Genomic DNA, 22,508 nt, shown 5'->3' with positions numbered 1-22,508 from the left:
TTGAAGAGCCATTAGGAAAGATTCATGGGGAAAATTTAACATGCTTTCAGTTAAATCAATTAATGAAACTCCCTTCCCAAAATAGGATTGACTCTTATTTGTGGTTAGCGAGAATTACTCCTCTAATGCATGAGGAAGAATCAGATCCAAGAATATTTATACGATCACGTTTTCCTTACTGTTTTCTGTTCATTTCTGGACACTTCTAGAAAGATTGACAAGTTGGAATGAATTTAATGAGGAACATTCAAAATGTTTTGTGGGGCAGTAGGGAGTGACTTACTACATGAGGAGAGAGTAAAAGAATTAGATGTAGACTGGTTCAGTGATGACTATGTGTGACAACCTACAAATATTTGATGGGTATTAATATCACCAAGGAGAAGAAATATTTGGAGAATACAAAAGAATGGGAGTGAGAACAGAATAAAATTAATAACGTCTGAATACCAGGAAAAAACTACCTCACATTGATTTATAAGCTCATGGGATAGTCTCCTAAATAAAGGGTTAGAAACTCCCTCCCAGTGACACATTTAAACCTAGACTGGACAGAACACTAGTAGAAGTATTATGAGAAACAGAGATGGGATGACCCAAGGAGTTGTTCTCCATCTCGAAATGAAATCATGCAGCCACCTTGGAGATGTATGTTTATTCCAACAAAGCAATTGTATAAACGCTGTCTTTTTTTGCCCTCCCAATGATTTCACTTAATTCCTCTGAATTACAAACTACTAACTTGGCCTTGTCATTGCAATTTGTTTCAATTCTGTGAAGTCCCCTCTCCCTTATCCCACTGCCTATTGGTGGGGTGGGGGGAGAATCACACTTATCCATAACCCCAGAGTAACTTCCAGGATAGAGGCATTAGTTTTTAACTTCGTAGCTCTTTAAAAAAAAAAAGTTGTAATCCTCAATATTTTTGAAAATTTCATTAATGGGTGCCCCCTGGTGGTCAAATACTACCCTAATATCATCATAACCAGAGACTACATAGTGCATAAAGTCTCTGCCCCTTTATTTCAAAGGAATTTTAAATTACCATTGACGCCAATAAGCCCAGGAGTTCACCCTATGTTATTTTCCCATTTTTTCCTCTCAAATGGAAGAGTGTTTTAAACATCCCAAAATGCTACATTTAATTAAAACTATTTGAAGATTGTGTTGTTGTTCAATGAGCAAAGCATGATACATAACACTGAGTTTGCATCTCACTACATTTAGGATAAGAATAGTCTGAGACTAGCATTTTGTTTACCAGTGATTCTGCGTATCCACATCATACATATATACACATCAATATTTTCTTGCCTTTGTCACTGTGTTTCCCTTCCACTAATGGAAATGAATAGTCTTTCTTCAGTGGCTCATTTTAGCTGTACAGTTTCCCATCATTTTTATTGCTGTTGAGTTCTTATTCAATTTTTAGTCCTCTCTTCCCAAAAACTGACAAGAGGTCTGTAAAAGCAGCAAAGAGTCCTGTGGCACCTTATAGACTAACAGACGTATTGGAGCATGAGCTTTTGTGGGTGAATACCCACTTCGTCAGATGCATGATATATTCACCCACGAAAGCTCATGCTCTAATACATCTGTTAGTCTACAAGGTGCCACAGGACTCTCTGCTGCTTTTACAGATCCAGACTAACACGGCTACCCCTCTGATACTTGACAAGAGGTCCTATTTCAGGCAGGATGTCTTACATCTGTCTCTAGCTCTCTTGTCTTTCTTTCCTGTATACTGTTCTCTGATTTTGTCCCCTTTCCTTCCATTTCCTGTCACCCTTCCTTTCCTTCACCATTTTCTCTTTGCTCAGCCCTTATTAGCCATCTTGCTTTCCATTGTCTTTTTGTCACCTCCTGGACTCCACCCTACATATCTCAGTCCTCTGACAACTGCCACTGGGTTCAGTATCTTACCTCTTGTCAGGCAAGGAAAGCACTGTTTGCACCATGCGGCAGAAGATACATGTGAGCTATTTCATCATGGCGAACAGAATAGGCAGGTTTTCATTTTCATTCTGCTCATAAGTATTCACTATCACTACTGTCAAGGCAGAATCAATCTCAGGTTCACACGTTGACTACATTTTTGGGACACTCATCCCCCTGAATTCCACCACATATAAGGAGGATATCATGGGCCAGATTGACAGCTGGTTTAAATCCACTGAAGTCAATGGAGCTACACTGATTTATATCAGCTTAGGCTCTGGCCCTGTGTACTTTTTTTTTTTTTTTTTTTAAAAAGGATGGGTGATTGTATTGAGATAAAAGCCAGAATATGAGAGGATGTAGGCGTCTGCAACAACAACACTGGATATTTACATTTTCCTCCTCCCCCCCGCCCAAGGGTTTAATTGTTTGAACGTAATTAAGCACAATTCACTGAAGGAAGTGGAATCGCTGTACATTTTTATACAGAGAAAGAACACGTTATGATTTCTACATAGAAAAATAACCCAGTATGATGGATGATCTGAGGATGAGAAAGAAGCTTTAGAAGAGTTCTGCTTCTGAGAGAATGTTAAACAGACCAGGACAACAGTATCAAATCTGCTACTGACAGAAGAGGCATAGATTGGCTTGAAGTTTCCTCTGGCTGTCTTTATTCCTTTTACAAGCTCCGGTCTTCTTCTAATCTCCCTAGAAAGTGTTACATCACTTTAGGGAGAAGAAACTTGAGATAATCCGAAATTAAGGGAAGGACTCCAGTGAATTAATAGTGACGAGTTGAACGCATAGTACCTACAGATGAGTTTTACAGTTGGGCTACTCAGCAGCACAGGATGCATATTTATGACAATGCAGCTGTCATTTATGACAATGAAAGCCTTGGGATTTAATGGGTTTTAGTAATGGAAGTTTGCACTGACAATAAGTTGGCCTGGATCATGCATTTGACTTGCAGCTAATATAGATTGTCACAGGGCTAACTTATTAGAATGACAATGGCCAAGCCTACTATGTCAAGGAAGTTCAGAATATAGTAAAGAGCTTGACAGCACAGTCTACCATCCCACCAATCTCAGGACATGTTGCTCAAATGCCATGTTGTGGTAACACAACATGTCGCAGATCCCTGAATCCAGTTCAGCTTTGCTCAGCTTAATAGCCAGGAATCAGCTATTAACTTATCCTCATAAATTCATTTAATATGAGATAAGTCCCCCAGCATCTTGTTTAATCTTATCGGTCTTCCAGATGCAGAGGGTGAAGAAAGTATGGGAATAACTGCATGCCCCAAAATATCTGTATTCTGATGGCCACAATCCAAGTCCTGACTAATGGTTTCGAAATGCTGAGTACGGTAGTTAAACAGGCATCTAGATCTTTCACTAGGGAGCCCTCGATCAATGTGTGGGGGGCAAAAGTGAGAGACGCTCTGAAACCTGAAGCAAGACAAGAGATTAAAACCCATAGTGTCTGTGAGTATTGCAGATAACATCAAAAGGGCTGTGTCCATATGAAGGACAAAGAAACAGTCCAAGGAAGTATAAATCAAGAAACTCGAAGACTGAGAATGTTAAATTGAATGGACTTACAAAAGAGGATTCTACTACAAGGTTTTGTTAGTGGCTTAGAAATGGTGCAGCGTTCCAATAGCAGATAGGATATGCACAGAGATTTCCTGATACAACCAGAAGCCTTGGTCTTTGCTGCACAGGAACTTATGGAAGAATGATGGTCGGTGCAAGTGAGAGTCCTGAAAAGCTGTAAGTGAGCGATAAGAAGTTATGGGTAAGATCACTGGGAAAATATTGCAAACTTGGTAAATGCTGTTGGGAATTTTGATTTTTAAAATGAACTATGGGGAATATTTCCATGTTTCCAGAATATGGCAGACACACTTCAGACTACAGTGTCAGTTTTTAAAAAAATGCATAGTGGAAAATTATACTAACTAATTGCAGGTCAATCAGAAGCATGCAGAAAAGTCTGGCAAATTCTGCAGATGTTTTCACCAAAGATCTGCAGAATTTAGGTGATTTTTGACTTTACATCACATTTTAAGGAATGAGTCACTGACTCATAACAGACATGCATTTAAATGAAGATATCTGTAACGCATTACAAGTCCAAGATCCATCACTCTATTCACATTATCAAGAGTGTCTAACCATTTATGGAACAATTCAGTTTAAACAACATTAAACAGCAAAAAGTAAGAGATTCTATCCAAGTCTGGACTCTGTCTTCCACATGCTATGTCTGTAAGAGATTGAATATTGCCACTGCACTTCCTGAATTTCTAGGAGATGCAAATCAAAGGATTTTAGACATTAGAAATGGAAACAGCTTTTTAGGTCATCTAGTTCCCTACCACTGAAGGACTGTACTCTGCTATTTGTACAGTTTTGTCCAGTCTTATTTTAAGTGGCTGAAGATATGAGATTTGCACCACTGACCTTATGAGACTGTTGTACTTTTAATAGATCTCACCATGATGAGATCATCCCTCCCACAGAAAGTCCCGTGCGAGGCGGCCCATGAAAAGGAAGCCCCCCATGAGTTTCTTCTTGCAGTTTTCCCTCTGACAGATAATTGTAAGGCATGTTATTTGTTGTAGTGCCAATGGGCCAACCAATATTGTGGTCTCATTGTGCAAGTCCTGTACAAATACTAGTAACAGAGTCCCTACTTGAAAAGCTTACATTCTAAATAGACAAAAACAGGCAGGGAGTAGGGGAAAAGGATAAGAACACACAAGCAGAGCTATCGATGTGATGGTGACAACTGGCACATAGTTCTGCCATTTTTGAGGGTGAGAGAGTGGATTTGTCAGGAGATTAGCTACACAGAAAGGCAAGGAAAAGGAAAGAAGTGAGGGGTCAGAGCAGAGGTGAAGAGGAAGGTCTGAGTGGCAGGCAAATATGGAGTGAGATTGAGGTGAAGCGATTGAGACAGGGGCAGTATGGGATTGGCGCAAACCACCAGTCAGCACAGGGCAGAGACAATCCAGTCAAAATTGTGGAAAATCCTGTTAGTGTCCATCAGTCCCCGCTTTATATGCTTCTCTGCTGGCTTTGGCTTCTGGCTCGTGCGTCCTTGCAGTTTCTTTTCTTAAAGCCACATGGCAGGGGACAGAGGAGGGTTTTGCACATTTCTGGGTCTGGGGGATGCTTCAGGGAGAGGGTTGGCCACAGCAGGATCTCATTAAACCTCTCCCTTCCTAGTGCAGCAATCCCTAAATAAGCTGCTCCTACAGCTGCTCTGCCAGCTTGAATATTTGGCATACAATACATGCAAAGTTGTACTTTAATGAATTTGTGATGTAGTATAAAGGATTTATGGGCATAAGTATGAGATGGCCTCATTACCAGGGGGTAGTCAAGCTATAAGTTGGTGCTTTATCATAGGGACCTCCAATTTATATTATCTTTCTTTTCAATTACTGTAGTTTGTTTTCGTTGTTTGAGCCAAAGCCTTTTGGACTCCCATTGACTTTAGTAGCCTTTAGATTAAGCCATTCATTTGTTGCTTTTATTCCTTTTTTCCTGTATCGCCTGCTAGTAGATTGCTTTTGAAACCCAGTGTGATAGTGTGTGACATTCTGTTTTGTTTTTCTTATCTATTTTACATATTACATTTTGTTACTCTGCTTGTATGCATTGGCAACTCATGACTTTATCATAAGATAAATGAGCATTTTTTAAAGTTAGATGGATGGCTTTGTTTACCCAGTACATTAGTGTATCGGCCTTTAGACAAATTCAAAACAGTTACAAAGAGTCTCTGTCATGGACAACCACAATCAATTACAGGGGTATCTTGTTTAATAAAATGGCTGAATCGCCTTATAAAAGGGAAAGAATAAAAGCTTAAAAGCCAGATTTTCAGAAAAGCTCAGCTACACAGAGGTCATTTAAAGACCTAAATCAAATGGCCAGATTCATGTTGTCATTCAAAGTGCATGGCATTTTTGGAGCAGGAGCTGAGCACTTCTGAAAATCTGGCCCTAAATTAAATTGTGTCTGTTAAGCAGCTCATTTTGCAGCAAAGGAGCATTAATATTTTAAATCAGGTTGCTCTGGAGAAGTTTCTCTTCCTACAATTCCAAATTCAAATAGGTCAACATCTTATTCATATACCATTCAAATACATAAGAAAAGCTAGTTAATTTAAGTTATGGGAGAAATTGGGGACATAACCCTTGCTATCTTATATGCAAGCTCTATTTCATTTGAATTTGTTGAAAATGTTTGTGCTGTGCTATTTGTTGGAGGATATTTTGAACCACATCATGTACTCAGAAGATACTGTGGATCTGTTTCTTCTGTAGGCATCTCCAGAGTATTGAAGGAGATGAAAGGCACATGCAATCCCTGGAAACTAGCAAACAATTTCAGAGATCTCTTTTTATTCCATTTTACTACCAGTCATTCTAGAATGTATTTATTTTTACTAGACAAGACCTCCCCCCAAATCAAACTGATTACAAAATAGGTTAAATTACACTCTTTGATCAAGCACTTATTATGGAATTCCTCCTTTGATCTCCCTAAACCAAGTTCACAGACATGATTAGTGAATAGCATTCTACTGCAGGATAAAAATGTGATGCAAGAAATGACTGTTCTTTATGGGTAAAAGTACTGCGGGGTAAATTTATATCTGTGTCTTCATGGTGGAAGCTGTGGCAAACTGAAACAGTGTGCAGCATCAGATGAGACTTTGGAAAGAGCAACAAAGATTATCCTTACAAATCTTGTTTTAAAGATCATATTTAACAAGGGATACCTGCTTGTTAGAAGTTAATTAAAAATTGAATTTAGATTTACTAAAGGATTTTGTGGGGAAAGTTCTCTCATCACTGACAGCAAGTTGGCATGGCTGATTAAAAACAAAGAATGCTAGCACTAGATCTGATCCTGGGAAATTATAGATTTTAATAGGTATTTAAAAGTATTTCAGGAATTGTTACTAGGGGGGGGTCACAGAAATTGTATCCCTCCCCCCAATTTGGAAGATTTGGTTAATCCACTGAATAAACAGAAGCCCTCTAAACTAGGTTGTACACACAGGACAAAGGGTAGGTCTACACTGCAGCTGACCGGTGTGATATCCCGCTCAGACAGACATACATGCACCGGCTCTGCTTGAAGTAGTGAACTAAAAATAGTAGCATGGTTATGGTGGCATGGTTGGTGGCCTAGGCAGTATGAGATATGGGGTTGGGCAGGATTGTACTTGGGTAGCTAGCCTGAACCACCAGCCACACTACTATCTTTATGTGTATATATCTACCTGAACTGAGAATCACACCTCCCAACTGCAGTGTAGACATATCCATAGACCTCAACCTTTACAGACTACCGTATCCCTTTCAGGAGTCTGATTTGTCTTGTGTACCCTCAAGTTTCACCTCACTTGAGAACTACTTGCTTACACAATCAGATATAAAAATACAAGTGTCACAGCACACTGTTACTGAAAAATTGCTCACTTTCTCCTTTTTACCATATAATTATGAAGTAAATAGACTGGAATATAAATATTGTACTTACATTTCAGTGTATAGTATATAGAACAGTATAAACGTGATTGTACGAAATTTTAGTTTGTACTGACTGTGCAAGTGCTTTTTATGTAGCCTATTGTAAAACTAGGCAAATATCTAGATGAGTTGCTGAACCCCCGGAAGACCTCTGTGTACTCCCAGGGGTACATGTACCCATGGTTGAGAACCTGTGCTATAGACAATTGCATGGAGTGCCATGAAACTGCCTGAGCATAACTGGGGGTATGTCTACACTACCAGATTAGTTCGATTTAACTTAATTTGAATTTGTGGAATCGACCTTACAAAGTCGAATTTGTGTGTCCACACTAAGGACACTAATTCGACTTTGTGAGTCCACACTAACGGGGCAAGCGTCGACATTGGAAGCGGTGCACTGTGGGAAGCTATCCCACAGTTCCTGCAGTCCCCGCTGCCCATTTGAATTCTGGGATTTCCCCACAATGCATGCTGGGGGGAAAAATGTGTCGAGGGTGGTCTTGGGTAACTGTCATCATTCAACGTGCTTTCGGACGTCTCAAGAGGAGATGGAGGAGCTTACTGACTCGCTCGGATCTCAGCGAAACCAATATCCCCATTGTTATTGCAGCTTGCTGTGTGCTCCACAATCTCTGTGAGAGCAAGGGGGAGACCTTTATGGCGGGATGGGAGGTTGAGGCAAATCGCCTGGCTGCTGATTACGCTCAGCCAGAGAGCCGTGCAATTAGAAGAGCCCAGTGGGAAGTGCTGTGCATCCAGGAGGCTTTGGAAAGCTAGGTTCCTCAGGGAGCAGGGTAACTTGTGACTGTTCAGTTTCTTTACAGAGAAGCTGAACCTGCCCCTGCTTCAGTTACTGTTGACTTTCTTCTGCGGTTACATACCCCGTTCACCACGTTTCCCCCCTTCCAACACACGTTTAAAAATAAAGTTAATGGAACATTGTTAATTAACAACGTTTTCTTTATTAATGAATTTGTGTTAAAGGGTTGAAACAAGGACGCAGACTGTGGTGGGTAGGGTGTGCAGTGATGTTAACACCACTTCTACACTCGAGGAATGACAGGCTCCTGCTCCTAGAGCGGTCTGCAGTGCCGGACTGGTTGTTTCAACGGAGCCTGCCATCCCTCCTTTTCGGGACTCTGTGTGCGGGGGCTACGTGACCTTGTGGCGGGGGAGAACGGTTACAGATTCCCCTGCTGCGTGGCTCTGTGGTCCGGGACAAGGACCGCTGCATAAGTTCTGTAACCGCTCTCCCATGCCACAAAGTCATGTACCCCCCACCCACACAGAACATGGAAAACACCTCCCAGACCGACCAGGGTGCCTACTGACTGCACTGTGTGTGTGACCTGCTGTTGATCCTGCCCCCATGTCTGTACCCTGGTAAAGGTGACTGTCCTATGCAATTAACAACCCCCTTCCCCCCCCTTCACAGACAGTCTTCTGTAGAAAAACTTGACGGAAATAGTAATTAACAGCAAACTACTTTTAATAATCAACTACACAGTTAGGGGATGAAACTGGGATTGGGGCTTCGGTGAGCCAGGAAGGGAAGGACTTCTCAACATTTAGGGAATAAGAGCCTTCTTGTATTTGTGCACTCTGCAGGGGTGCAGTGACAGTTTTCACGGCCCCTGTCGTCCCTCCTTCTTGTTACTTTGGGTGAGGGGGGTTTGGGACTTTGTGGCGGGGGAGGGCAGTTGCAGATACAGTGCAGGGGAGCTCTGTCCTTGTGCCTGCGGTCCTGCAGAACATCCACAAGGCGCCGGAGTGTGTCAAATTTTCCCTGGGCATTTCCTGTGTGGCTGGTCAGAACATCCAAGCTTGGACTGCTGTCCAGAGCGTCAACAGAGTGGTGCACTGTGGGATAGCCCCCAGAACTACTAAGGTCGATTTCCGTCCACACATAGCCATGTTGAATTTAACACTACTCCCCTCATCGGGGAGGAGTACAGAATTCGAACTAAAGAGTCGACCTCTAGGTCGAACTAATTAGCTTCCTGGTGTGGACGGGTGCATGGTTAAGTCGAATTAACGCTGCTAAATTCGACATAAACTCCTAGTGTAGACCAGGCCTGGGAGTGGAGTTTGTCCCAAAGTGCAGAACTTGAAGAAATACAAGAAACAAAGTTTCAGGTGGAGAGTAGGCAAATTGGCTTTATACTGCAAGAATGACGCTCACACACCAGACTTCCCCTTCAGCCCCAAGCCAACCAACAAGAAAAGAAATTACCACAAAACAAACCAATCTGAAAAAAAGTAAATTAATAAAATTAAAACCTTATTCCCAGAGATTTTACTTCAAAAAGGAAAAAGTGCTAGAAAGTCCATAAAGTCTTCTAGCGACTGCACTATTGCTATCAGTTCTCTGTGGAAGGCACTCAGATATTACAGTGATGGGCTGAAGTGAAGTAATTGATAGAAATAGCACCCCTGGAAATGTATAACCCCAACCTAGGCTTAAAAGCCATAATGCAATGTGCCCTGAATTTGTGCACGCCAAATGGAGGCTAGTTTTGAAAAATCTCACTCAAATATTTCATAGCATTTAATGATATCCTTAGTTGCAAACCTTAGTGAAAGAAAGTAGACACTTTCTTTCATAGCCACAATAAGCACATGGATCAGTCACTACTGTAAATCTTCAGCCTGGCATGCAGGGTATCAAATGTGAGAGTTGGTTTAGCATAAACAGGATCCTGTGCATCAAGCCTCTAGGGCATTGTGCTGAAATTGTATCATCATGGGTTAGAGGATATTACAGCAGGCTGTCTGGAAACATGCAGATACATAATTTCTAACACTAGAACAGTTCACTCTTCCCACATATGAAAAGTCAACAGGTCTGCTGAACAGAATATCTCAGCTTATTTATCACATCTCCTTGTGGACTGTGTTGTGGTGGCCACAAATGAAATCATTCTGCTTTGCCAGGTGATAAATGTTGTGTTTCTGAAAGCTTGTTTTAAGCTTTGATAAGGCTAAAAGTGTCAATCCTCTTCCTGTCACAGGTCAAGTGGAGTGCGGAACACTACAGGCTTCCCCACACACCTTACCACCATGTATCTTGCCACTTTACTTGGGTTTGATCCTGCTCCTATTGAGGTCAATGGCAAAGCTCTCATTAACTTCACTGGTGTGTTACCAGGCCCTTCAAGAGCCTACGTGTCGGTAGGAAAAAAAAAAGTTCTCTTTGGTTTATTTCCACATGGGGCCTCTTTTTTGAGAGAGCAAATACTGCCAGTTGGACCAAAATTGATTTGTGCTAGAAGCTCTAGTTCTTTGGGACCGAAGCCAATACTGCCAAACTCAGCACATGTAGAAAATGTTACTGTCACATCATCAGAATAAGTTCCAGTCCCTTTGGTTGATGCTGGATTCAAACCAGGGTGCTTCAGGTGAAAGGTCAGAGACTGAAAATTAAGTTGACAGAGAGCTATATTCCTTCTCCCTTCTTTATTAAGAAATCTAGGCAGATTAATTAACTCCTGCTCCACGCTTGGCCAGCCAGCCAAGTATGCATCTGTCCCCACCCCCCTTGTGGCAGACAATTTTTAATTCACATCCTCATGGTCTCCATTCGATAAGTCTGAGTTAGACTGCTGCATTTCCCACGCAATAGATTAAAACTTGAAACCGAAAAACATTTTTAGCATATGACTGTCATGAATCATTTATTTAAAAAAAAAATGCTGAGTGAGATCTTTGTCTACTGCATATTCACCTCGCCTGTCTGTAAAATGTAATTTAAATTACCATATTGCTTTAGGAGCGTTTTGTAATCCTAGCTATACTAAAGGCACTGGTTTCCCAGGATAGGAATGGCAACTAGTAGGATTTCTGTTAACTGACAGTTAACTGCTGTCAAGTGAGACTGTGGGACACACCTGAAAATGTTACTGTTAAGGCTACATATAACCAAAAGAAAGTAGTCAGTGGTTCTACCAGTTGGTGTTTTGCTTCCTTTACTGTTTGATTGAAGGATTATCACCATCTCTCTACTTCATTTTCCAGTTGTGTGGTTTGTAAGATATTTAGGGCTTCAGTGGGTTATTGAAGTCAAGTCAATGGACAAAGTCTTTCTATTGACCTCAGTGGGCTGTGGATCAGGCCTTCATTTAAACCAGAAGTATGAGGTTCTCCTGCTCTTTGTTTTACTAGGAGACAAGGACACAAGCCCAGCTCCTCAGAGGTATTTAGGTGCCACTGACATTTTCAAAAAACTGTCACTCTGCTTCTGCCTAACCATGTAGGTACCTAAGTCCCCTAGGGACCAAAGTTTCTGCCAGATGGCAATTGCCAACTCAACAGCTACTGAGCTGTTTGGAATCCTAACTCAAACCAAAGCCCCAGAGGGCCTGAAGTGGGATTCCCAAACAAGGTGCGGAGACACTTATCTCACCATTGGGGCCCAATCCTGTAGGTACTCTCTGAGCATGGCTCAGACTTGAGACCTGTCAGTCCCTACAGCAGGAGGGCTGGATGCAAGCCACTAGGAGATGCGGGTGCGGGTGCAGCACAGCAAACGCACAAGAGATCTCTGGGGTCACAGGGAAATGTAGCATGACAGAGAGGTATTGAACAGCAGCAGAAGAAAGTTTTAGGGCACAGGCAATTTGTGTGGCTGACCTGGTTTAGGTGCCCAATTCCAGAAGAGGGTTTGTGGCTGAGGTGCCTCTCTCAGGCCTGTCAACCTGGCACACTAGGGCAGCCACTTCGTGACTAAGCCTCTCCCGGTAGCTTAGCTGGCTCCCTGCTCAGCTTGTTGGCTTTGAGGATCCTTTTTTAGGCTCCTAACTATCCCCATTAATTAGGGATCCTGATTGCCTAGCTCTGGGACAAGGATTGCACCAACTGGCAGGCCACCTAGGGGGAAAATATTGCAGTGCTGAGCAGAGCAGCACTTAAGTACCTTGAGGATCTGGCCACTGTGTCTTAGTGAAGAGATTAATTGAATGATACCACTCCATACATAGCAGTGTCTGCTCTGTGTTTGTTATTACAACTTATTTGCATCGCAGTGCTGTTATTCCTGCATAATATTTTTCCCACTTTCCTGCTCATGCCAGCTTCCATGATGCCCTTTATACTTCTTAGAACAGACTCCTTCTGTGCATCTACCTTTTCCTTCTGCTTCCTCACAAACAATATTCATTTAATGAAACATTTGAAAAAATAAATTACTGTAACATTGCAGTACAAACTTCAACTCCTAGTAGCAGTAAGTGTACTATATAGACACCATGTTTTTTTTCTATAATTCCATTCATGGCAACAAAGTTATGCTTCAGAACCTAATTTTTTTGTTTTTAAAAGTGGTTTCCAGTGCTTGTGATGGTAACCTTGAAAATATGAAACAAAGCATAAAACAAAGCATAAACCACTGTTGCCTCCCTAAGTCTGCATGCAGTCTGAAACAATAGTTTTGAACACAGCTGGAGGAAACTTCCCGAATTTCAGAATTTTCAATTTTTTGTGCAAAAACTCTATTTTGATAACAAAAACCCAATAAAAACCAGAGGCAGACTCAAAGAATTTTTAAATTAAAACCAAGAGAGCTGGTTAAAATTTAAATAAAAATGAGAGCCTATGAAATATTTAAAAAATAAAATAGAAAACTATTTTTTAAAAAAGATAACTGCAAAATAGACCCTGATTTTTTAGCAGCTTTAGTTCTGAGAGAGCTGTGAACTACAGAATTCAACTCACTGTCTCTACAGTGAATTTAAATGTCAACAATGCTAACATGAGTATTTCACTGATCACTTTAGCATTGAATGTATGTGGCCCAAACTCCTAAAGAGCTGAGCAGACCAGAATGTTCCCTATAGGGCTTTCAAAACCTCCTGCTCCCATTCTAGCAATTTCTATAACATGAAGTCACAAGGAGTCCTACTCACCACTAGAAACCCTCCCCTTGTAGCCACGGCTGGGGAGTAGGTCAGTCAGTCTGATGCCCCTTCCTGCAGGTGCTCACTCTGTCTCTTTCCCTCACAAGGCTCAGCCCCCGTCTTCATAGCTCAGCCTTGCTTCCAGCTAGGTCACTGCAGTTTTCCCCTTCTGGGAGTGGGGGTTTGTGTACCAAAGTCTTTCTGTACCAGCAATTCCAGACAGGCTTCCAATTCACTGCCTCTTAATGGTACTACTTCTCCACTAGCTGTTAGGGGATCCTGGGCCCAACCTCTTCTCCAAGTTCCAGCCCAGGGACCCCACAACCAGCAGCTATGGTCTGCACTAGCCTCCCCTGTTGTTGTTGTTTCCCTGGACTGCTTCCTGCACCTACTCTCCCTAGCCACAGAGAAAGTAACTGCAGATCTCTTCCCACAGCACCTGTCTGTGCTCAGCTATCTGTTTTTTACAAGCTCTGCCTCTTCCTGCCCAGCTGAGCTTAATCCTTTAATTAGTTGCTCCCTGGTTCCTCCTCCAGGTGCAGCTTAAGTGGTTAATGGGCCCACCTAGCCACCTTTAACCCCTTAAGGGATGGGTGTGGGGCACCCCATACAGTGGTTACATGCTCTAGTTGAAAAAAATCAGTGACACAGTGAACTGGGGGGCATTGTAGTATGACTGAAATGTAATATGAAAATAAATAACAATTGATAGGTACTACTTGTATCGTTCCTTTTCATATTTCATTCAATAAACCCAAAGCCATCATCACATTTTCAGTTTGCTGCACTGAGGTGAAACAAAAACCAGGGGATATTGCTCTAGGACAGGGGATACCAAACTTACTGACCCTCCGAGCCATTTACAATAATCTTCAGAAGTTCAAGAGCTGGGTGTGCCAGCTGGGTCTCGGGACTTCTGGCCTGTGAGAAGGTACTGGGGCTCGGGGATTCTGCCCTGAGAGGAGCGGGGACTCTGGGTTTCAACCCTGCTCCTACTGAAGTCCCAAGCCCCAGCAGGTGCACCCCGAGTCCCGGCAGGTGCCTCCCCTGGGGCTAAAGCTCCATCACTCCACCGTAGGGCAGAAGCCCCAAGCTCCCCCCGACACAGTCTGGTAGGTGGAGAATGGGGGGAGGGGCATGAAGGGCTCCGTGACCTGTACTTTAACGGTAAAAGAGCCATATGAGGCCCAGGAGCCACTGTTTGGCCACCCCTGCTCTATAATTTAGAACCTTCCAGCTTGCCACAGAGTACATAGGAACATACGAATTGCCATATTGGGTCAGACACAAGTTCCATCTAGTCCAGTATTCTCTCTCTCTCTGTGGCCAGCACCAAATGCTTCAGAAGAACATGCAAGAAACCCTACAGCATGCAGTTGTGGGATAATTTGCCTTCTATGAATATTAACACCTTATATTGGATTGGCTGAAGCCTTGAAGCATGAGTTTTAATAATCCTTCAAAAAACATTTTTAAGCCTAAATTAAAATCTATTATTAATGTATTTAAATATTTGTATGTACCAAAAAATCTCTTCACTAAGAGTCTCCTTCTGTTTGCTTGTTCAAATAAATTATTTCCCTGATGGTGGTAACAAAACCATTCCCGGCACAGAAATTATGATATCACAAACACAGATTTATGGTGTCATGAGACGAATTGCCTCTTTGCAAACATTTATCTTCAAGAAATAGTCACACCCCCACAAACACACAAAAGGCAAAGTGCATTAGTTGTAGTTGACAAATGGTATACTACAGTACAGCATATATACAGATGACGTTGGAATTTTTGTTTAAGTCTAGGTTTCACTCAAGAACTTGGTTAGGTTGTGCTAGAGTTGTGCCTGTTTACACTAGGGATGTATTTTTTCCCTTGAATGTATAGATTATGCACTGACTGTGAAAACAATACTAGTTCACCTTGCCAAATGGTTGCATGTCAATTCTAACTTCTACTACCAGCATTATATATATTTTTAACTTTCAGGTTTTGGAGGCATATTATGCTGCATATATAATCAAAATTGTATAACAATGCATATCCTGTTGAGGCTTATTGATAGGTGAACTTCAAAAGGTTTGACGGTAGGAGTTTGATTTGGATAAATACCCAGAATTCTGGATACTTCTCTAAAGTATCTGAACCTTCTGTATGAAAATTTTGAGCTGGAAATCTCATGAAAACAGGCTTGCCAATGGGAATCGTTGTACTAAGATTCTATCTCCTGTCAGTACTATGAGAACAGCCTTGCTCATGCTATTTTGGTGCTTCCATTTTCAACCCTGGACAGAACAAGAAAGTCCAGGAGTGTGTTGAAATTAAAAACAACCTGATAAATCCATAGGGTCAAGACTGTCAGTATGATGCATGCTGTGGTCACTCTGAACTTCATGGCAGTAGGGGGATGGAAATCAGATATTCCTGTTCCAAAGATACAGGCTGCTACCTAAGGAAAACCTCTGTTAGAGCACATATGCTCATTTCATTGTCCACTAAATTACACCCCAAAAAATAGTGTAATTTCATTGTCTTTAGTGAAGTTATAGGATTTATTGTCTTTACATCACTTTTTGTATGAACACCCATCTCCACCCAGTTTAAAGGCAGGGCCATTATATTCAATAGCAATGGTAATCAGCACTGACTTTCAAACAATAATAACTTTTAAATGGCTTAAACCACTAGTTTATTGGACCATGCAAAGTAACTCTTCCTCCGTGACAATTGGCTACCTGCATGCCAGATTTGAAAGGTTAAAATTCAGCCACTTTTTATCTTCCCCCCAACAAACTGACTGAACACATTTTTAAAGCACATACATTGAATTTTTTTTATTCCATCTTAAATATAACTATATTACTACAATAGCTAGAACTGCTCAAATAATGAGGAAAAGAGGTTTAAACATATTTGCAACTAGATGGCTTGCTCTGAATTTGCCACCGCTCATGAGGTTGTTATTTCCAAATATTTGACCAGTCATTGGCATTCATGAATGTATTTGTGTTGTGTGTGCAGTGTGTTATTCATGACTGTTTACATTTGTTATTCTCCTGTGAAAATATCAGTCACTCAATTAGGGAGCGGAATCAGTACCAGGCTATTCACAATTCGTGATTTCCGGGTAGTTGTCGTGAACAGTTACCAATCAGTTTGCAAACCATCCACAGTCTAAAAATCACTAGCCCAAACTAGTCAGCAAATATGGATGAAAAACATATGCAGTCTCAGAAAGGCTTTGTGAATTGATCACCAGAAAACAAAGGGGGCCTAAATTCATAACATTTTTGGTTTGTTAATTACCGTTTGAGCCGCTTTGACAATAAGAAAGGAGAATGTGTGTCCCAAGTGTACCTGGGAGCCCAGGGCTAACATATGTAATCTGCCTATCATTTTGAAAAGTATTTTTATGTTAATTGTGGGGTGGGGGATTTTTTGCTAGCATCTAAGATTCTAAATTGTATTTTTCTTTAAAAATGATCTTGGTATATTTAAAAAGGTTAATTTCTACATGAAGATTCATTCCTCCGCTTTAGGAAATGCATCATTCACCAAACTACTTCTAAACAGTCATAGAGCAAGCTGGTACTGTAAAAAACAAAGGCTTTATTTGTACCAGACATTTGTAAATAAGTCATTGACACTTGTGCAATAACAATAGCAGCTCCAAAAATAACACAGAACTGCCAGCATAAACAAGTTTCCAATGAGATCCACTCTATGTTGCAGATCCATCAGGGTCAGTCACAGCAGTGGTGCTCAGAGTAATAGCTAAGGGAACAGATGGAGTTCTGCAGTGCAGCAGCAGCCCCCTCCTGCTTTCTTCTCTTCCTTCCCTTGCAGCTGCCTTTCAGCAGAAGAAGGTGGACTGGGAATCCTAGGCCACCAACAGGCTGTTGTCTATGCTAACTCTGCCCAAACTGAGTGTTTTTCTCAAAAGTTTGGACACATCCAAAACCTGTAGAAACACTGAGGTTTGACTTGGCAAGAAAGCAATGCCTGGTGCTGCCAGGGGAAATGGCAGAGTTGACTTGACATTTTTTAAAAGAATTTTTCCTAGTTTGTGCCTCCCACCCAAGATATCCTAGTTCCCCGCTCTTGGCTTTACTTCCATCCCACTCCATTCTTATTGTATTGTAAACCCTTAAGGGTAATCTGCATGGATCTCACACAGCAGATTCTCTTCTGCATACTCTTTGCAACAGGAGCAGCTCCCTTTCTCCCCTGTCCTTAGGCCTTTGTGTAGGGAGTGTCAGCAGAGGACTCCATACCCCAAGCACCTGATCACCTCAGTCTTGTCCCTCCTTCCTTCAATCACTCCCTATGCCTCTCTCATCTCCTACTATGCTGCACTGAGCAGGTAAGCAGCTGACTGGCAGAGCAGTGAGAGGGCACGAGGAGGATGAGAGGAAATATGCCACTGCTCAGCAACTCTGACAATGGCCATAAACAGAAAGAGCAAAACTGTTGAGGAAATTTTTTTCCCTTCTCCCAGCCTCATCTACTGACTAGAGCTGGTTAAAAAAAAAATCCAACAAAATTTTTTGATGGAAAACGTTTTTTTTTTTTGCTGAAACAGAAGTTTCCTTGGTAAATGTCAGTTTTCTCTACTTTTTTCCTCACAGGTTTTCAAGAATAATCATGCTGTGATTAATATCAATATGCCATATTGTTTAAGTACAATCTCTGGCTATTTCTATCTGTGTTCTTTTACCACGGTGATCACTGGGTATCTGAACAGCTATTCTGTTTGATTTCCTAGACTCTGAATATTATATGCATGCAGATGGGGATATTTTTATTTAAAAAGTAGTTATTCTTGATAGCCTATGGGGCAAATTCACCTCTCAGTTGCATATATACCACATATCAGTGAACAGATACCATTAATTGAAAAGTATAAATCGCTGGTTCTTGAATGAGCAGCTAAAATAAATGTTTTCTTGTTCTTTAGGCATGTGTATTAAAGTAAATGGCAAAACTCCTATTGACTTCAGCATCCAGCCTGTACAGTATACAGTGTTGCCAACTCTTGTGATTTTATGGAAAGTTTCATAATATTTGGTAGGCTTTTTTTTAAATTATTTTTTTAACCCTGGCAGTCAAGAGACTGCCTGAAAACCTCAGCTTTAAAAAAAAGTTTCTAGCCCTCTCAGTGCTGTAAAAAATATGAAAATATGAAACAAATGCACCTATAAATCCAGAAACCAGATGACAACTCAAAAGAATCCCAATTTTTAAAAATAGCTAATGATTTTTTAAGCCGATCTACTTATTTTGGGGCCTGACTCATGATGTTTTGGCAATACTGAGTATATCTTCCAATCCACCCTATTCAGTAAAGACCTATGCTTAAACAGCAGGCAAGGAATGTGGGTAAATATTTTTGGGGAAAAGGACATTTAATATATTTCATCTTATTATACATTATTTTTCTAAATTACAAAGTCATCAGGCAGCACATATATTCTGCTACAAAGCTTTTTGTAAGAAATATCTCTATAAGAAAATACATCTCATTAAACATTTCCTGTAAATAAATTACTCCAAATACTACGTTTTGTGCGGAGAAGGGGAGGTTATGCAGAAGTCAGGACATAAGATGCAAATCACTAGGGGGGACAATTCTTCAACTCCCTACTCACATCGAGTAGACACACTAAAGTCAGTGAGACTGATCTTATATGCATGTGCTGTTATGGTGTACGAAAGGGTTTCGGACTTGACCTCTATATTTCAGTTGTTCTGCTGAAATGATTCACTTTCCAGACTTTATTTCTGTTCTCAGTTGCACTGAAGTAACTCCATTGAAGTCACCGGAGTTGCAGTAATGTAGCACTTGTGACAGTGAGATTGGAATCGGATCATCACTTTTTAAGGAATACGAGAGCCTCTCTCTACAGATCATTCCCTTTTTAACAATAAAAAGTGGCTTGCATATGAAAAATATTATCCTATAAATCATTCTCTTTAATCCGGTATATACGTTGGAATTTAGATTCTTATCAGAGATACAGGAAGCGTAGTTCAGATCTGATTTCCAGTAAGAAAGTTTGAGTCAGAAGATTTACATGAACCATTATTTGTACAAAAGGCACTGGTACCGAAATGCAAGAGTGGGGAAAGGTGCCATAAAGGGGGAGAGAGGGGAAGTCAAAAGTTGGTCTTCACAATTAAAGTAAACTACTCTGCTGTACACAAGCTGTTTGGAACTGATTAATCAAAGGGGAGAGCCATTGTCTTATAAAATGTGGAAACAGATAGTTCAGTAAGTTAATTATATAATCCGCTATTTTAAAAAGAAATTCCAGTCTCTTTACTTACTTTTACACAGATAACATTCCTTAAAATAAGTGAGCAAAGTAAGAGGAGGTGCAAAGACATTAAGAGAGAAGTCAGATGGTGGACATCCTTCGTTTTAGCCAGTTCACAAACAGGGTAGTTATGTTAACAGATTTCTTTATCCACTGTAGTCAATGTGAATCCACTGTTCACAACAATATCCAAACTGTTAACATGCATTCAACCAGAACCTGTTCTCTTTTCAGTCTGAGCTGTTGTGTCACATCACATGACATCTCGCAGCATGTCATAGATGACAGCATCACATGTTACTGTCTGTTCTTTAGGAGAGGCGATGAGATGCTTGCAAAAGTCAACTTTTTAATTTTTTTGCTAACTGTGCAAGGTGAATCCAATCCATTTTAGCTTCTCCAAATCATGGAAGAACCAGATTTACACTAACAGCCTATTGTTACTGTTATAGTATAAAACATTTAATTTATTAGCATACAATCTAACTGTAGCAGATGCAGGCAGCATCTCTTATAGTTAAGGTTGCAAAACAATTTCTGTTATAACCTTCCATATTCAGATGTTCATAACTTTTCAAAATATTACCTTTATGGAACTATCCATAATGCAAGAACGTTCTGACAAGAAAACTATATTTAGTAGGTCTACGAGCAACTGAATGGGTATCATTCTGGATGCATCATGCACATATTTTGCTTTATCTGCTCAGCCCATGTATGCTAGCAGTATACCGAGACAAATACAAGCTATTAATTATAGTAACTGAAGATGAACCGATTAAGGCATTTCAGTTTAAATATTTATAGAATTATATATATATTTTAAACAAAAAAAACCCTGTTTAAATGCCTCTGATCAGAAGAACTGCCACTGGTGTTTTGAAATCACTGTGTGATGAGATTTTGCCACTCCCACTGGGGCCTGCAAAATCCAGCACTCTTGCCCTGCAGGAGTGCTTTCCTTTTTCAAGTGACAGCCCTGATTAACAAGGTGTATGGACATTCACAGTAACTTTTATTCCCATCTCTAACAGCTGCAATTTATCACTAATATTTTAGTAGCCAATAATGTGTTGACAGAAAAAGTCTTCCTGTAAAGCACTGCTTTGTGTTGGAATATGCTGTATACAATTTATTTAACAGTCTATTACCACGGTGGAAACCTATCCCACCCCTAACACTGAACTCTTGAACAGTCATGGGACCATGCAGCTTGATAAATGTCAATAATTTCCATTGTGCTTTTTTATAATAGTTTTTTTCCACAAACTGTCGAAATTATTTACACAAAGAAGTTGCATAATGGAAAAACTCCAGCCGCCATCGCATTGACCTCCAGTTCAAAACAAATGCAGTTTGGGGTGATTTCTATTCCTACCACAATCATTACTTTAACCATTCTGTGTTTATTTACAATCCTCATTTCCAACCATGCTGCAATGCAAATACACAAATTCACAGTCTGTTAGTAACATTTTTCCAATCCTCATTCAGATTTTCTGACATACATGAAGTCTTGATTTAGAAGAATAAGTGGCATCTTTCCATACTTTGCAAGACAGCCCTTTAGCACAGTCACATCGCTGGAAAATCTCCAAGCCGTGAGAGCCTTTCTTGCGCTGTTTGGTACACACCTCCCCCTGATGCAACACAGGTTTGCAAATTTTGGTCCAGAAATGGCGAGCACAGCAATACCCCTCAATGCAGTCTGATGATCGTAAGCAGGGGTCTCCTTCATGCCCTAAGAAAAGCAAACAAAATATTTCAGAGTCTGAGACAGAAAGTATAGATTCAGAATAGTCTGGCTCAATGTTGACTAAGAAACAGAGGATATGATACTCATCGGCAGGTATTTGAAGTACATAAACACCAAGGCCTGGGGGGAGTTAGAGAGGTGCAAGGAGGATATCAATACAATCTACTGTAAGGCCTGATAAGGAGAAATTCAACTAATGAAGCCTCACGGTCACAAAGGCATGCGTTACATATTGCATGATCATTACAAGATAAGTAAGGTGCGGCCTGCACAGATTGCGCAACTGGAAAATACACTTTCCCACCACATCTGACAAATGGCTTACAGTAAAGGAACAAATGCTATTCCGAGCACAGAGGCTATGACTGACATATACAAGCAAATTGGTATAATATCGTTTGTGGTCTGTGAATTCCTGAGATATACAGATGATGACAATCCCAGACCTCCCAACATTTCATAGCAGATTACTGTAAATCAGCCTAGTCTGCGTTGCTGTATCTTGTCTTTCTACAGCGAGGTGAATGAACTGGACTATATTGCAAAAGAAATCCTACCTTTTATGTGTGACAGCTTGGACTGTGGTCTCCCTAGATTCTGCCATCCCAAATCCTTGCTAGAATAAAGACCATTTTTCTTGTTGCGTGGTCCTTCCAGAGCGGGGATGTGTGGAGTAAGGATGCTTTCAGTTACTGGTATGCAAATACCTATGGGAATGAGATGTTAGAAATGGGAAGGCCTATTAGAAGGCTGTGGTAGAGGCTGAGAGGGAGTGTTGTTAGTTAATAGAACACTGAACTGAAATTCAGGAGGCCTGGGTTCTATTGATGGCTCTGCTAGTGACCTTGAGCAAATCACTTCACCACTCTGTGCCTGTGTATTTCCCCTCCCACCATATGTCTGTCTTGTTTATTTGGATTCCAGGCATTTTGGAGCAGGGACTCCAAATCCTCGTACCACAGGTTCTCCAATCTGAGATGGGGCATCAGCAATATAAACAATAACAAGAATATAACTTTCAAGGCATCGTTTTAGTGGAG

At 40.9% G+C, this 22,508-nt stretch overlaps 1 protein-coding gene across 1 annotated transcript in view; it reads right to left on the bottom strand.

Moving 5' to 3' along the window:
* Positions 1 to 18,888: 18,888 nt before the first annotated feature.
* Positions 18,889 to 22,508, bottom strand: part of DKK2 (dickkopf WNT signaling pathway inhibitor 2) — a 56,817-nt gene continuing 53,197 nt past the window's right edge. Inside the window, exons 3-4 of the mRNA XM_045019224.1 lie at positions 22,026 to 22,175; positions 18,889 to 21,453 (exon numbers count right to left, since the gene is read on the bottom strand). Of these exons, the coding sequence (XP_044875159.1) occupies positions 21,203 to 21,453; positions 22,026 to 22,175 (401 nt within the window). The 3' untranslated portion in view covers positions 18,889 to 21,202. The remainder of the gene's footprint in view (positions 21,454 to 22,025; positions 22,176 to 22,508) is intronic.

This window comes from Mauremys mutica, chromosome 5 (genome assembly GCF_020497125.1).
Source record: "Mauremys mutica isolate MM-2020 ecotype Southern chromosome 5, ASM2049712v1, whole genome shotgun sequence".
Classification (NCBI taxonomy): domain Eukaryota; kingdom Metazoa; phylum Chordata; order Testudines; family Geoemydidae; genus Mauremys; species Mauremys mutica.
This window is presented reverse-complemented; position numbering and strand designations above follow the sequence as displayed.